Source organism: Podarcis erhardii, assembly GCF_964252035.2.
Source record: "Podarcis erhardii genome assembly, chromosome: 10".
Classification (NCBI taxonomy): domain Eukaryota; kingdom Metazoa; phylum Chordata; class Lepidosauria; order Squamata; family Lacertidae; genus Podarcis; species Podarcis erhardii.
The window spans coordinates 23558723-23572237 of record NC_138500.1 but is presented as its reverse complement, the minus strand read 5'-3'; the positions used below and the strand labels follow the sequence as shown (position 1 = coordinate 23572237).

The 13515-nt window shown below is 45.3% G+C and overlaps 1 protein-coding gene across 2 annotated transcripts in view; it reads left to right on the top strand.

Moving 5' to 3' along the window:
* The first annotated feature begins 10082 nt into the window (after nt 1-10082).
* ATP6V0A4 (ATPase H+ transporting V0 subunit a4) overlaps nt 10083-13515 on the top strand; it is a 37643-nt gene continuing 34210 nt past the window's right edge. The window contains exons 1-2 of one of the 2 annotated variants that reach the window (XM_081878887.1): nt 10083-10263; nt 11254-11386. In XM_081878887.1, the coding sequence (XP_081735013.1) occupies nt 10175-10263; nt 11254-11386 (222 nt within the window). In that variant the 5' untranslated portion in view covers nt 10083-10174. Of the gene's footprint in view, nt 10264-11250; nt 11387-13515 lie in introns of those variants that run through there. The other variant, XM_081878888.1, reaches the window with a different exon arrangement.

Here is a 13515-nt window from a genome sequence, read left to right as displayed (position 1 = left end):
ATATTATTTATTAGTACAGGGTGCTCATCAATGGTTCCTCTTCATCCTGGAGAAGAGTGACTAGTGGGGTGCCACAGGGTTCTGTCTTGGGCCCGGTCTTATTCAACATCTTTATCAACGACTTGGATGATGGACTCAAGGGCATCCTGATCAAATTTTCAGATGACACCAAACTGGGAGGGGTGGCTAACACCCCAGAGGACAGGATCACACTTCAAAACGACCTTGACAGATTAGAGAACTGGGCCAAAACAAACAAGATGAATTTTAACAGGGAGAAATGTAAAGTATTGCACTTGGGCAAAAAAAAATGAAAGGCACAAATACAAGATGGGTGACACCTGGCTTGAGAGCAGTACATGTGAAAAGGATCTAGGAGTCTTGGTTGACCACAAACTTGACATGAGCCAACAGTGTGACGCGGCAGCTAAAAAAGCCAATGCAATTCTGGGCTGCATCAATAGGAGTATAGCATCTAGATCAAGGGAAGTAATAGTGCCACTGTATTCTGCTCTGGTCAGACCTCACCTGGAGTACTGTGTCCAGTTCTGCGCACCACAGTTCAAGAAGGACACGGACAAACTGGAACGTGTCCAGAGGAGGGCAACCAAAATGGTCAAAGGCCTGGAAATGATGCCTTATGAGGAACGGCTAAGGGAGCTGGGCATGTTTAGCCTGGAGAAGAGGAGGTTAAGGGGTGATATGATAGCCATGTTCAAATATATAAAAGGATGTCACATAGAGGAGGGAGAAAGGTTGTTTTCTGCTGCTCCAGAGAAGCGGGCACGGAGCAATGGTTCCAAACTACAAGAAAGAAGATTCCACCTAAACATTAGGAAGAACTTCCTGACAGTAAGAGCTGTTCGACAGTGAAATTTGCTGCCAAGGAGTGTGGTGGAGTCTCCTTCTTTGGAGGTCTTTAAGCAGAGGCTTGAAAACCATATGTCAGGAGTGCTCTGATGGTGTTTCCTGCTTGGCAGGGGGTTGGACTCGATGGCCCTTGTGGTCTCTTCCAACTCTATGATTCTATGATTCTATGAAAACAGCATATAAGCTGTACTCCCTGGTGAAAACCGAGAACTCACAATGCTTTGGGTTCCACTAATACATATCTGGAAAGGAGAGCAAAGGAGAATTCAGTGGTATTTAAATGTGCAATAGACTCACTTATAGGTCAATGTAAAATTTTTGAATGCCATATATCAACTATTGTAAAGGGACCCCTGACCATGAGGTCCAGTCGCGGACAACTCTGGGGTTGCGGTGCTCATCTCGCTTTATTGACTGAGGGAGCCAGCGAACAGCTTCCGGGTCATGTGGCCAGCATGACTAAACCACTTCTGGTGAACCAGAGCAGCACACGGAAACACCGTTTACCTTCCTGCCGGAGTGGTACCTATTTATCTACTTTCACTTTGATGGTCTTTCGAACTGCTAGGTTGGCAGGAGCAGGGACAGAACAACAGGAGCTCACCCCATCATGGGGATTCGAACCACTGACCTTTTGATCGGCAAGCCCTAGGCTCTGTGGTTTAGACCACAGCGCCACCCATGTCCCATCAACTATTTACTTTGATTTAATTAAAAATACAAGACAACTCACTGTTGTGAGTAAAACGGTGCCCAAGTGGCTTGTGTGCCAGAGATGGATGGTGACCATTGGGTTTGGCAGGGCAGAAGGTAGAGAAACTAAGAGGATGTGAAGTCAGAGCCACCATCTGATTGGCTCTAAATAAGAGGCGGGGGGGGGGGCAGGCTGAGGTTGGTGTGGCAGCACCCCATTCACCCTAAAGGACGAGTGTCAGAGCTGCCTCTAGGTCCCAGCTCACAGAGGACCAACGCCAGGCTGATGTTATGTACAAAAGTCTTTATTGAAGTTTAATTTCCATTTCAAAGCCAGAGCGTGCAGCCCTACGTCTAGACTCTAGATCGGCGAAGTCCCGTCTGAGTCTCCGCCCCTTCCACACCAGTTTAAGATCCTAGCCCTGCTCCACCTCCTGCGCTGCTCTCTTCTCCTCTGGGTCCTCCTGCCCTCTGGGGCATTGCCCTTTCTGGACTCTTCCGACGCTGAGTCGCTTAGCTCCTCCCCCTGCCTCCGGCGTGCTTTAGGACCCGGTTCCCAATCCTCACTCTCTGCTGTCCCGCGCTCCTGTACATTTGAACTTGCTTCTCGCGCCAACCCAGTGACCTTTCTCCTAACCGTTACACTACTTCTATCACTGCTTCCCTCTTCCGTGACACTGGCCGGATCTGACCTCCCTTCCGTTGTCCGACTCTCCGAGGGAGGCGTGGTAGACTCTGCCTCGTCTCCTCTCCCTGGTGGGGAAAGCACTGGCCCCGATGCCTGGGACTCTTCCCCCCCACTCTGCTCTGGTGGGGAAGCTGGTCCTGATTTCCAACTACTGCTCTGGGAGTCCCTGCTGCCCCCTTGCTCCTGGGGCGTTCCCCTTGGGACCCCCCTGCCCCTGGCCACTGGCGCTCCTTTCTGTGAATCTTCCGATTCGCTGGAGAGGCTCATGGAATCCCTCGGACCACTGTCCCCTCCTACGCTCCCTTCGGATTCCTCCCCCTCGCTCTCCATCTCCCATCTTCCCTGTGCCTCAGCTCCTGAGCCCCTGACAACGAGCCTCCAAGCACTTTACGTTCTGAGTCTGCTGCCCGGCTGCCAATGTTGCCGGGCAACTTCAAGGCCTGCTACACTCCGTTCTTCAAGTTCTTCATCTATAAACCAAGTTGGGGCAAGGTAGTCCTTCCAAGAGCAGGCAGTCCCCTATAGAGGACAGATCTTGGGATGAACATCCAATCATGGTTGATAAAAGAGATCAACGGTGATCTGTGACTTTATTCACACCAGTTTTCACTGCTTGCTAGATTAGTCCAATGGCCCAGATAATCTAGCATTCTGTTCTTTCTGTGGCCAACCAATACCCACAAGCAGGACCTTTTCATTGTCCCACAGCAACCTGTATTCAGAGAGAGATTCCCTCTGGTACTGGAGGTAATACAACAATCATGTTTACTGATTTATTTGCTATGGCCTTTTCCATCATGAATTTATCTAAAATTCATGAATTTAGGGAAGGGCCATATCTCAGTGGTAGAACATCTGCCTTGCATGTCTTGAAGGTCCCAGGTTCATCTCCAGGTAGGGCTAGGAGAAACACCAGCCTCAAACCCTAGAGAGCCCTTTCCAGTCAGTGTAGACCAGGCTTTCTCAACACCTGGGTCTCCAGGAGTTGGTGGACTACAACTCCTATCTTCCCTGACCACTGGTCCTTCTAGCTAGGGATGATGGGAGTTGTAGTCCAACAATATCTGCAGTTCCAAGGTTGAGAAAGGCTGGTGCAGACAATGCTGAGCAAGATGGATCAATGGCAAAAGGCACCCTCCTATATTCCTAAGTTCCTAAAGCACTTTAAGAAATGACCATAACTACATATTGTGGTAGCAACATGTGAAGATATAGGTGAATTCTGCTCCCCACCTCTGGCTACACACAGCAGGAATCCAGGATGAGACAATGTAGACAGAACAGCTGTTCTGTTCAAACTGTTTGGTAGCTTAAAAGGAAATATTATTAATGCAAATGTTGACATTTTTGTAATTGCGACTTTAGCCCAGCTATTTTAAGTCTTTTCTTACATGAGTCAATATTTGTCTATGGATCAGTATGGATTTTTTTTTATTTTTTTTTTGTATATTTAGAATTAACCTTCAGTGTTTGGTGTTACAGGTCAGTTTTGTTTTCTATTTAAACTTCTAAGGAAGTTGTGGCAGCCTCCACCCAGTCTCTGATGTCCCGTTCTTGCTGGGTCTGCCCTTCTGTTTGTTGATATTCAAACTGGATTAGGACGGCTTTTATCCCTCTTCTGAGTATGTTACACACCAGTCATCTTTCCACAGCTGCACATTAAGTGTGAACTAACATTAACACTCATCTTAAAAGGCAGGACCTAAAATCAATGCATGAGTTTGTCTTGATTTCTCACCCCTGCCCTACAACATTCATTCTCTCTTTATATATATATATATATATATATATAAAGCCTGCTTAACCCAGGCTGCTATTGGGGTGCCCTCTAGATGTTGTAGACTGCAACTCCCAGTATCCCTGGCTATTGGCGATGCTGGCTGGGAATGATGGGAGTTGTAGTCCAACTGGAGGGTGCAACATTGGCTACTCATGGCTTGACCCAGACATTTGATTGCATCCACTTCAGAAAAGGAAAGTTCCCTGTCATTGCTCCTTGCGTTAATCAGTCTCTTAGCCTTCTGGCTGGACACTGTGAGAACAGGATGCTGGGCTAGATGGACCATTGGCCTGATCCAGCAGGCTCTTTTTACATTCTTATGCTCTTACTGATGTTGAAAGGATTTCCATCTCCCAGCAGCACGTTGCAGAACTGAAGGTGAACCTCATACACGCATGGATTATTTCATGTAGGGGGTGGGTGGGAGGTACAGCCCCTTTCTTTTCTTTTTTTAATTTAAATTTTATTAGTATTTTCCACACAACAACAACAACACAAAAATATTGAAAAATAACAATACACAAAACACAAAAACCAACATACAAAAAAAATCATATCCATATTTTACAAATTACTAATATAAACACTAAAAAGAAAAACAAACATTGACTTCCACCAATCCCACAACACCTCCTTTACCTCTCATTGTGTCTTCCTGTTCTCCTGTTTTCCTTACCATCTCTATCCTAGCATCTAGATATAAATCCCTCTTTCTTATCCTTTCACTTCACAAGGTTATTCCAGACTCAGCCAGATTTCTGTCCTTGAACCTTGACTTTTAAGGTATTCATTTAGACACTCTAAATGTCTAAGTGTCTAGAGGCACAGTCCCTTTCACCATATATTCATATATAGTCTTGACTGGAAACCGCCCCCCTCAAAAAACCTATCACAACATATTTAAAGCACACCCCTCTGGAATCCTGGGAAATGCCATTTGTTACGAGTGCTGTAGTTTTGTGTGTGTGAACTACAGTTCCCAGCAATCTTTGGGGGAGATGTGTCCTTGAAATGTGCTTGGAATGTATGGTGGATACACAGCCTTTGATAAGCCTGCCAGATTATCAGGATTGGATTGGAATCCATTACTATTACTATTATTATTATTATTATTATTATTATTATTATTATTATTATTTCTCCACCCATCTGACAGGGTGGCCCCAGCCACTCCAGGTGGCTTCCAGCAGATATAAGGATGCAGTAAAACATTAAACATTGAAAACTTCCTTCAGAGGTTTGGTACTGCATGAGAGTTCAGAGGACAGACTGCAGCCTGCAGCCTCTTTTGCAACCTGCTCCCCTTTCTCTTTCCTAGCAGCCGTTGTAAAGCGCTGCCTGGAATAAGAGATGTCTTGCAGCACAGCGTTGATCACATAGGTTGCATGCAGCTGGTCCCAGGCTCAGCCCCCAGCATCTCTTGCTGGAAACACTGGACAGCCTTTGCCAGGAAATGCAGTGACAGGGCAGAGCTAGATGGATTAATGGTCGGACTCAATATAAGGCAACTTCTTCCATGATTTTCAGGAGGAGCATGACTGCCTCCCTCTTGGGTGATTTTTCTTCTTCTTACTGCGACCTCAGGCATACCAACCACCTTTTTGCCCTTAACCTAGTTTAAAGGGATGTAGCCTAAACAAATTGGGATGGAGCTCTATGTACAAGCACATCACACCTTGTTGGGGCAACAACAGCCATACCGAAGAGATAAAAAAAAGCCTTCTCTTCAGGACACTCTCCCGCTGTCACAAGGCAGTTGAACAAGAAGTGCTGCATCTGTTATTTGGCTGTAAAATGGGTGTGAGTTGTTGACGTTTTGGGTTGCGGAAGGAGAGGAGCACAGCTCCCTTTAACTTGCCACATTCCACAGCATTGCAGTGGTACCTCGGGTTACAGACGCTTCAGGTTACAGACACTTCAGGTTACAGACTCCGCTAGCCCAGAAATAGTACCTCAGGTTAAGAACTTTGCTTCAGGATGAGAACAGAAATTGTGCTCCGGCAGCGCAGCGGCAGCGGGAGGCCCCATTAGCTAAAGTGGTACCTCAGGTTAAGAGCAGTTTCAGGTTAAGAACGGACCTCCCGAACGAATTAAGTTCTTAACCTGAGGTACCACTGTAATCTGTTTCCACTTAGCCTAACTCTGATATGAGAAGTGAACAGCCAGGAGAAAATGGCACAAAGCACCAGACTTTGGCAACAGAGGGCAGGAGAGAGGAAGAAGGTTTTGCTCCCCTCCCTATGTGCTATTTTTTAATAATAAGAATAATAACGACCCATCATATAGCGGAACAAACAAGGTTACATCTACATGTACATATACCACTTCAACAGTCTCTGGCATTCACTAAACTGGGAGCCGTAGGCTCGTGAGGTCCGCATGCATGACAAACTACAGTTCCCAGCAGTTGCAGCCTGTGGGGCAGCACAGGGGGACTCCATTGCTCTCCCAGCTTCCCAACACTGTGGGTCACTGCCGCTAACCAAGAGACAGAAGTGGGAAGTGCAGGGAACATGGCTTTTTAGATATGAAATGGAGGAGGCACCATCTTGTCCCTCACCTCAGGTAGCAAAATGTCTTGGGATGGCCCTGGTAGAGAACTGTGTTTGGGGATGCTTTCAGGAAGGAGGTCTGGGAAGCTGCCTTATAGAGTGAGACCAATGGTTCATCTGGCTCTGTACTGTCTACAATAACTGGAATTGGCTCCCAGGGTTTCAGGGGTGGGAAGTTGCCCCCCCCCAATGTTGTAAGACTACAACTCCCTTTAACCCTGACCATTGGCTATGCTGGCAGGCACCGATAAGAGCTGGAATCTGACAATATCTGGAGGACCACCAGCAGTTTGATGGAGGTCTTTCATTCCCGTATGTGTAAGCTAACAGTGCTCTTCAGCCCTACGTCCCCAGAGGGAACTACATTTCCCATCATTCCTAAACTGGCTGTGGATGATGGGAGCTGTGGTCCAACAACATCTGGGGACTGAGCTAACATATTTAGCAACAATCACTTCCCCCAGTGTCTTCTCCTAAGAAGGAAAGGAGACCTGACCTCTGTATCCCAAACTTCTAGGGGGACATTTGCAGGGTAATGCCTTCTCCTTCTCCAATTCCTGTTTTCATTCTGCAGTGGCCTTTCCCAATGTTGGGTCTGCAGATGTTTTGGAAGTGCAACTCGCATCATCCCTGAACATTGGCTATGCTGGCTAGGAATGATGGGAGTTGTAGTCTGACAACAGCTGGGGGCCCAAAGATGGAGAAGGACCGCTGCGAGGTGAGAACGGCAGAGAGATTGAAGAAGCAGAGGTATTTGTCTTCTGTTCTGCTGCATCTGCTTATAGAACAGGATAACCACCACCACCCCAACACACACGTTGAGAGGGAATGGTTGTGTTTGTAATGGCAACACACACACACTGTGCTGACACAACACTGTTAGTTCTTATCTCACAGATCTGACACGAGAGGTTTAGATGGAGCAGCATGGCTCCTGATATTTCCACTCAACGACTGTAAGGAAAGGTCTCTCTGGTCTGGCCAGGACCAGTTTAGCTGTCCTGAGGACACATGCCTAGAAACTGCAGCTCACCCCAGTGTTTCAGTTGGAGCTCTGTCAAGCTGGAAACAGTTTCAGCATTCATTCAGGCTGCGCAGAGAGAAAGGAAACTGAAGAGCAGGTGACTGAGGTGAGATCTTGGCATGGATAACTAGCGGCAATTCTCAGAGGGGCATAGCCACTTCTCTGCATTCGCAGTGCCTATTGAATTTTCCTACAGATGGAAAATCACCTCAACATATGGATCCTGAATGTTTTCTTCTTCTTCTCCCATTCAGAAGCAAATGGCCTCTCCCCTCTCCCCCAGTGAATAATGAAAGCTTTGATTAAATAGCTAAAGATGTATTTTGAAACCAGCAATTAACATCTAACAGCACAGGATTCCAAGGCTCTTTAATTGCTGGTGTGCTTGATCAAATTATAACCTCGGTACGAAGAAGCGAACAAGAGGCTAGCAGAAATGAATGTGAATGATTATTGCTTTTCATAAGCTGATGTGGATGAGGGATATGAATTGCATTTTAATCCAGAGGTGAGGAGCGATACGGGATCAGTTTAGCAATATTTATTCTTGAACTCTGCATGTGTGGAGGACAGCCCATGGACTTAAGAGGACAGCCCATGGACCTTTGTGCTCTTAGCATCCTTGAGGGTGCTTTGGATATGTGTAGTAAGGTCAAAATCTCAGGCGAATTACATTTATTGTCGAGTATATCCTCTTCATGCAGGGAAGAATCATAGCTTGGTGGCAGAGGGCATGCTTTGCATCCACAAAGCCCAGATTCAGGTCCTGGTATCATCCATTAAAAGGAGCAGGTATTAGGTGATGGTAAAAAAGGTATTCCTGAGACTATAGAGAACAGCTGAGTCAGATTAGACAGTACTGGCAGAGAGGGGCACATATTACGATCCAGTATAGAGCAGCTTCTTGGGATTTTACTTCTTTATGTTGGCTGTGGATTGTGCCCTTAACCATCAAGGATGAATGTCTGGTAAATTTCAGTTTCAAAGTTTCTAGTCCTTGTAACCATATACCTTAATTCTACTTATCTTAATTTTCTGATACTGCTCTATAAAGCAAAAGCCTCTCTAAATGTTTTTATTATTATTATTATTATTATTTTAAATACATATTAAGTTTGAAGCTGAGGTGCCAGGATGGGCTTAAGATACTGAAATGTGTTAGGTTTATGGAAACCCATGAAGGAATCTGGACTTCATTCCTAGAATGCTCTGTTTAAAAGAGTGGGTGCCCTTGACTCTCCACAACTCTCTGCCCTCCTATCGCTTCTTTCTCAGTTTTGTTGATTTGTTTTGTAGTAGTGGAGAAGAGAAGGGATGGCGTGTGATCCTTAAAATAGCCTTTAAATGCCCATTCAAGATCCTATATTGAGCATTTAGGGTGCGCACCTTATTTCTGTTATTTTGGGTCATCAATATTGTGTGTTTAAATGTTGGAACTCGCCCTGGGACTTTGGGGCGAAGGGCAGGTAATACATTCGGTAATAGCAACACCAATTAATAATAGTAATAACGACGACAACAACAATTTATTTAACTTATTTGGAATCTGATAAAACCATGGATAAGGAGCCTGAAAGCAAGCCCCTTCCCTTCTTTCAAAGCCCCCAATTATTGTCCTTCGCATGCCCATTCTGTGATATGGTCTGGTGGTGCACAATGCCACAACCCTGCTGAAATTAAACAGTTCCCGATCTGGTTAGTGACTGGATGGAAGGGTCTGGAACAGCACAATCTGAAACTCTGCTTTTCCAAGGCTTCTGACCACGTGCAGAGAGTCCTATGCAGGGACAGTTGCATGCATGTAGGCACTGTTCTGGCATGCAAAGAAATAAATGTAGGTGAGGGTCATCTAGTCTTGTTTTGTCTACTTGGGCTGGTAGCATCTCTCCATGGTCTCAGGCACAGCCTGCTCCCCCTTAACCTGCTACCTGATCCCTTTTAACTGGGGGTGCCATGAACTGAACCTGAGAGTTTCTGGGTGCCAGTGGTGTGTTGTACCATTGAGCTATAGTTCCTCACCAAATTTATGTAGATTAATTCAATGGAAGATGCTCTAGCATACATCTAGGATCCCTTCTCTGGGCTGGGGGTGAACACTTAATTGCGAACTCAGCTGATGCATGCCAAAACATCATGGTAGCCAAAGTGGGGCCAAGAGAAAGTTTTCCACAGCCTCCAAAGTTTGCAAAAGTACACAGGTGAAAGAACTTAATGGGTCAAATGCCAGTAACCCAAAATAAGACCAGTGAGAAGGGCTGGGTATTCTACCCTGCAGTGTTTTGCTTCAGGTGAAACTTGTGAGCTTCTGATTCTGAACAGCTGCAGGAATTAAAATTAAATGATGGTTAGGGCAGATTACAGACAACATGGATGGAAAAGAGCTAAGGGTCTTACAGGCCTTGACAGGCAGCCTTCTTCTCCTGCTCTGTTTTCCAAGGTAAAGAGTCATGGAAGCTTCTCAGTTCTGCATGTCTGCCTCCTTCCCTGAAGGGGATGCTGCGACATCCCAGTCCTTCCGCCAAATTTATCCCAGAACCCTCTTGTTCCCCTTCCTTGCAGAAGCAGGAATGGGACGGAAAGGAAAGGAAAGCTTTTGGGAGGCGTGGAGGAAGTTGCTACAGAGCAGGCCCTCTTTTTATACCTGCTTTCCCTCAGAGTTTGTTCTCTTCTTTTGACACCTCCCCATTCTTACGCAGCTAGGAAGTTTGCAGCGTGAGGGGTGGCAAGCAATTGAAATAACAGGCCTGGGAGGGGAAATCAGGCCACTGGCTCCCAAGAGAATCTAATAGTGAATACTAGTGATTCATTCAGATTCTGAAATATACTTTCCAGTGGTATCCTAAGTTTTGCTGAACGTTGGTTCTTAAAAAAATCGCATGTTAGGGCCTAGGAAGAAACTTGCAGTATTTTTCTAGATGTGGACGACATTCACATTAATTAAAGGAGGGGCTGTCTCTGATATTCTTTCCCCCAAAATTATGCCTTATTGTAGTATGGAATTTTAAAATATATGTGCTTAACCCTCAGTCTTTTAAAAATATGCCTTTACTTATTAACCAGCTATAGCCTTACTTGATTAATCTACTAGTCATATGACTTAAACCTTACAGTCTTAATTTTTAAAAACTAGCACCTGTTCTGGTGTATACTGAATTAGCGCTCCTGTCTTTCGTTGGAAAAGCATTGCTGTCTACCTCAGAGATAGAGAATCTGTTGTTGTTTTGGGCTACGACTCTCAACATCCCTGACCCTTGCCATGCTGGCTGAGGCTGATGGGAGTTGGAGTCTAAACATCTGGAAGGCCACATGTTCACACACCTGCTCTGCTTTATATGGGAAAATGGATCTTGCATACTGGAATTCTAAATAATTTAATTTTACTATGTGCTAGAGAGAGAGAGAGAGAGAGAGAGAGAGAATGAATATAAGTGAGTGTGTGTGTATGAATTCATTATACATTTAATCATGCCCATTAATTTCAGTGGATCGAATCTGAGTAGGACTAAGCTTGGATGCAACCCTGTTGATGCTACCGTAGCAAAACATCTTTCTTGGTCAGTGCTACCAGCCCTCATGGAGGGAGCTTGCAGTCCTTATACAGAGCTATCGTTTTCAGCATTTCTCTCAATATCCCCCACAGAAGAAGAAGAAGAACATGCAAGATGGCGTCAGTGTTCAGGAGCGAAGAGATGTGCCTGTCGCAGCTTTTCCTACAGGTGGAGTCTGCTTATTGCTGCGTGGCAGAGCTTGGAGAGCTGGGCCTGGTTCAGTTCAGAGATGTGAGTAGACATGGCAACCTGTGGGGTGGGGAAGTGGTGTTGGTTGCACTCCCAAGAACCAGCAGCAAGGGTTAGAAGGTTCTTCAGAAGGTTTTCTTGCACTTATATGTACGCGGTGCCTTTTCTGTCACCATTCAGCCCCATGTAGAATGGATTGCTATAGTCTAGATGTGAGGTTACCAGATCGTGCACTGCTGTAGACAGGCTATTCTGGTTCAGGAAGGGCCAAACTGGAAATAGGCTCTCCTGGCCACTGAGGCTACATGGGCCTCAAGGGACAGCAGTGGCTCTAGGAGATATGAACCTTTTTTTCAGGGGCAACTCCATCTAGAGTTGTCTACCCAGTTTCTCCATCTTGTTGCGATTCAGCCTCAGTTTATTGGCCCTCATCCACCTCATTATGTCCTCTGGACACCAAAACACCTTTCTTGGGGCTCGTCCACACTTCCTGCTTTCCCTGTGCCTAGAAAGCATGGGTCTGAGAGCGGTCTTCAGTGCTGCATCAGAGCAAACATCAATCCAGACAAAACCCAGATTGCTGTTTGCTCTGATTGAGCGCTAAAGAGCAGTTTTCACTGGGGGGGAAGCAGCAGGACAAGATCAAGTGTGCTTAAGTCACAAGACCAATCAGCCTCTTCTGATATTATAGAATCATAGAATTGTAGAGCTGGAAGGCACTCTGAGGATCATCTAGGGCAACCCTCTGCAATGCATGAATCCGATGCTTGAGATGCTCCTCCCTCAGAAGTTCCTCCATCAGACAGTTGATCTGGGTTGCATACGCAATGCATTTAACACACACGTGTACACCCCTCAAGGAATCCTGGGAATTGTACTTTGTTAAGGGTGCTGGGAATTGTAGCTGAAGTTCCCGGGATTCTTTGGGGAAAACATGATTTGCTCTAAATGTATGCTGCCAAGACCTGCCAAGGAAAATGAAGAATATATTTATGTATGCGACAACGGTGGCAAGAGTTTTAATAGCACAAGGATGGAAGAATGAAGAAATCCCGACAAAAGAACAGTGGCAAGAGAAATTGATGGACTATGTGGAATTGGCAAAACTGATGCACAAACTACGTGACCAGGATAACTGTGACTTTAAAGCAGAATGGGAACCTTTTACAAAGTATCTGAAGTATCAACCAAATGAGTTGGACTCCTTGGCAGGTTTTGAATAAACATACACAAATTTATTTGTTAACATAATAGATAGATAGCTTAGAGATTCTTACACTTTTAAAATATGCAGAGAACAATATGTGTTAATAAACTAGAAAGAGGAACTGAGGGAAGTCGTAGGGGGTAGGATATGTGGGGGTGTGAGGGAAAAAAATGGGGAAAAATATAATTGTTGAGATAATTTGTTATGTGAAAACTGTTAATAATTTTTTTTAATAAAATAAAATAAAAATAAATGTATGCTGTGTATGCAGTCAACTTAAATCCTCACAGGAGCACCAATGGCTCACAGGAGCACCCTCACCAACACCAATGGCAGTTCTGCCTGTCTTGGCTGTGACGAAAGGCAGTCTCTGCCTGGAAGCACCTTGACCCCAGTTAATATATGAGGTGGGAGCAGAAGAGGTAACAATGTCTGGACCAGAAGGATAGGGCAGCCTCTGCCGCAGAGTTCCTTCTCCTTTACTTTATTGGGATTGATAACATCAGTCAGTGCTGGCCTTTAGGCTCTCAAATTTCAGTGGCACCCTTCGCAGCGCTAAAATTCCTCCCCACCTCACACGCTCTGTTCTACAGTATTATTTTGGCGCCCCCTGCAGGGCAGCGCCCAGTACAAGTGCACTGGCTATGCTACCCTAAAACCACCTCTGCTTCAATCCGTAGTGGCGAGGCGCTGTTAACAACTGTTTGCGGGATTTTGTACTCTGAAGGTTGCACTGTCTGTGCATATACAGATGGAAAGATTTCAAGAACGTTAAGATTTGTCTGTAAGATTGGCCCAGGGACAGCCAGTCCTTTCAGATGAGCCTTTCTAAATTCATTTTGTTGTGGTTGGATTAATTTTTAATTTTTTTTTTGCAAATATGTACAAATCAAAACTTACAAACTTGAAAAAGAAAAAAGAAATTAAGGTTACAAAAGAAGAAGAAAAGAGAAAAGAAAAAAGA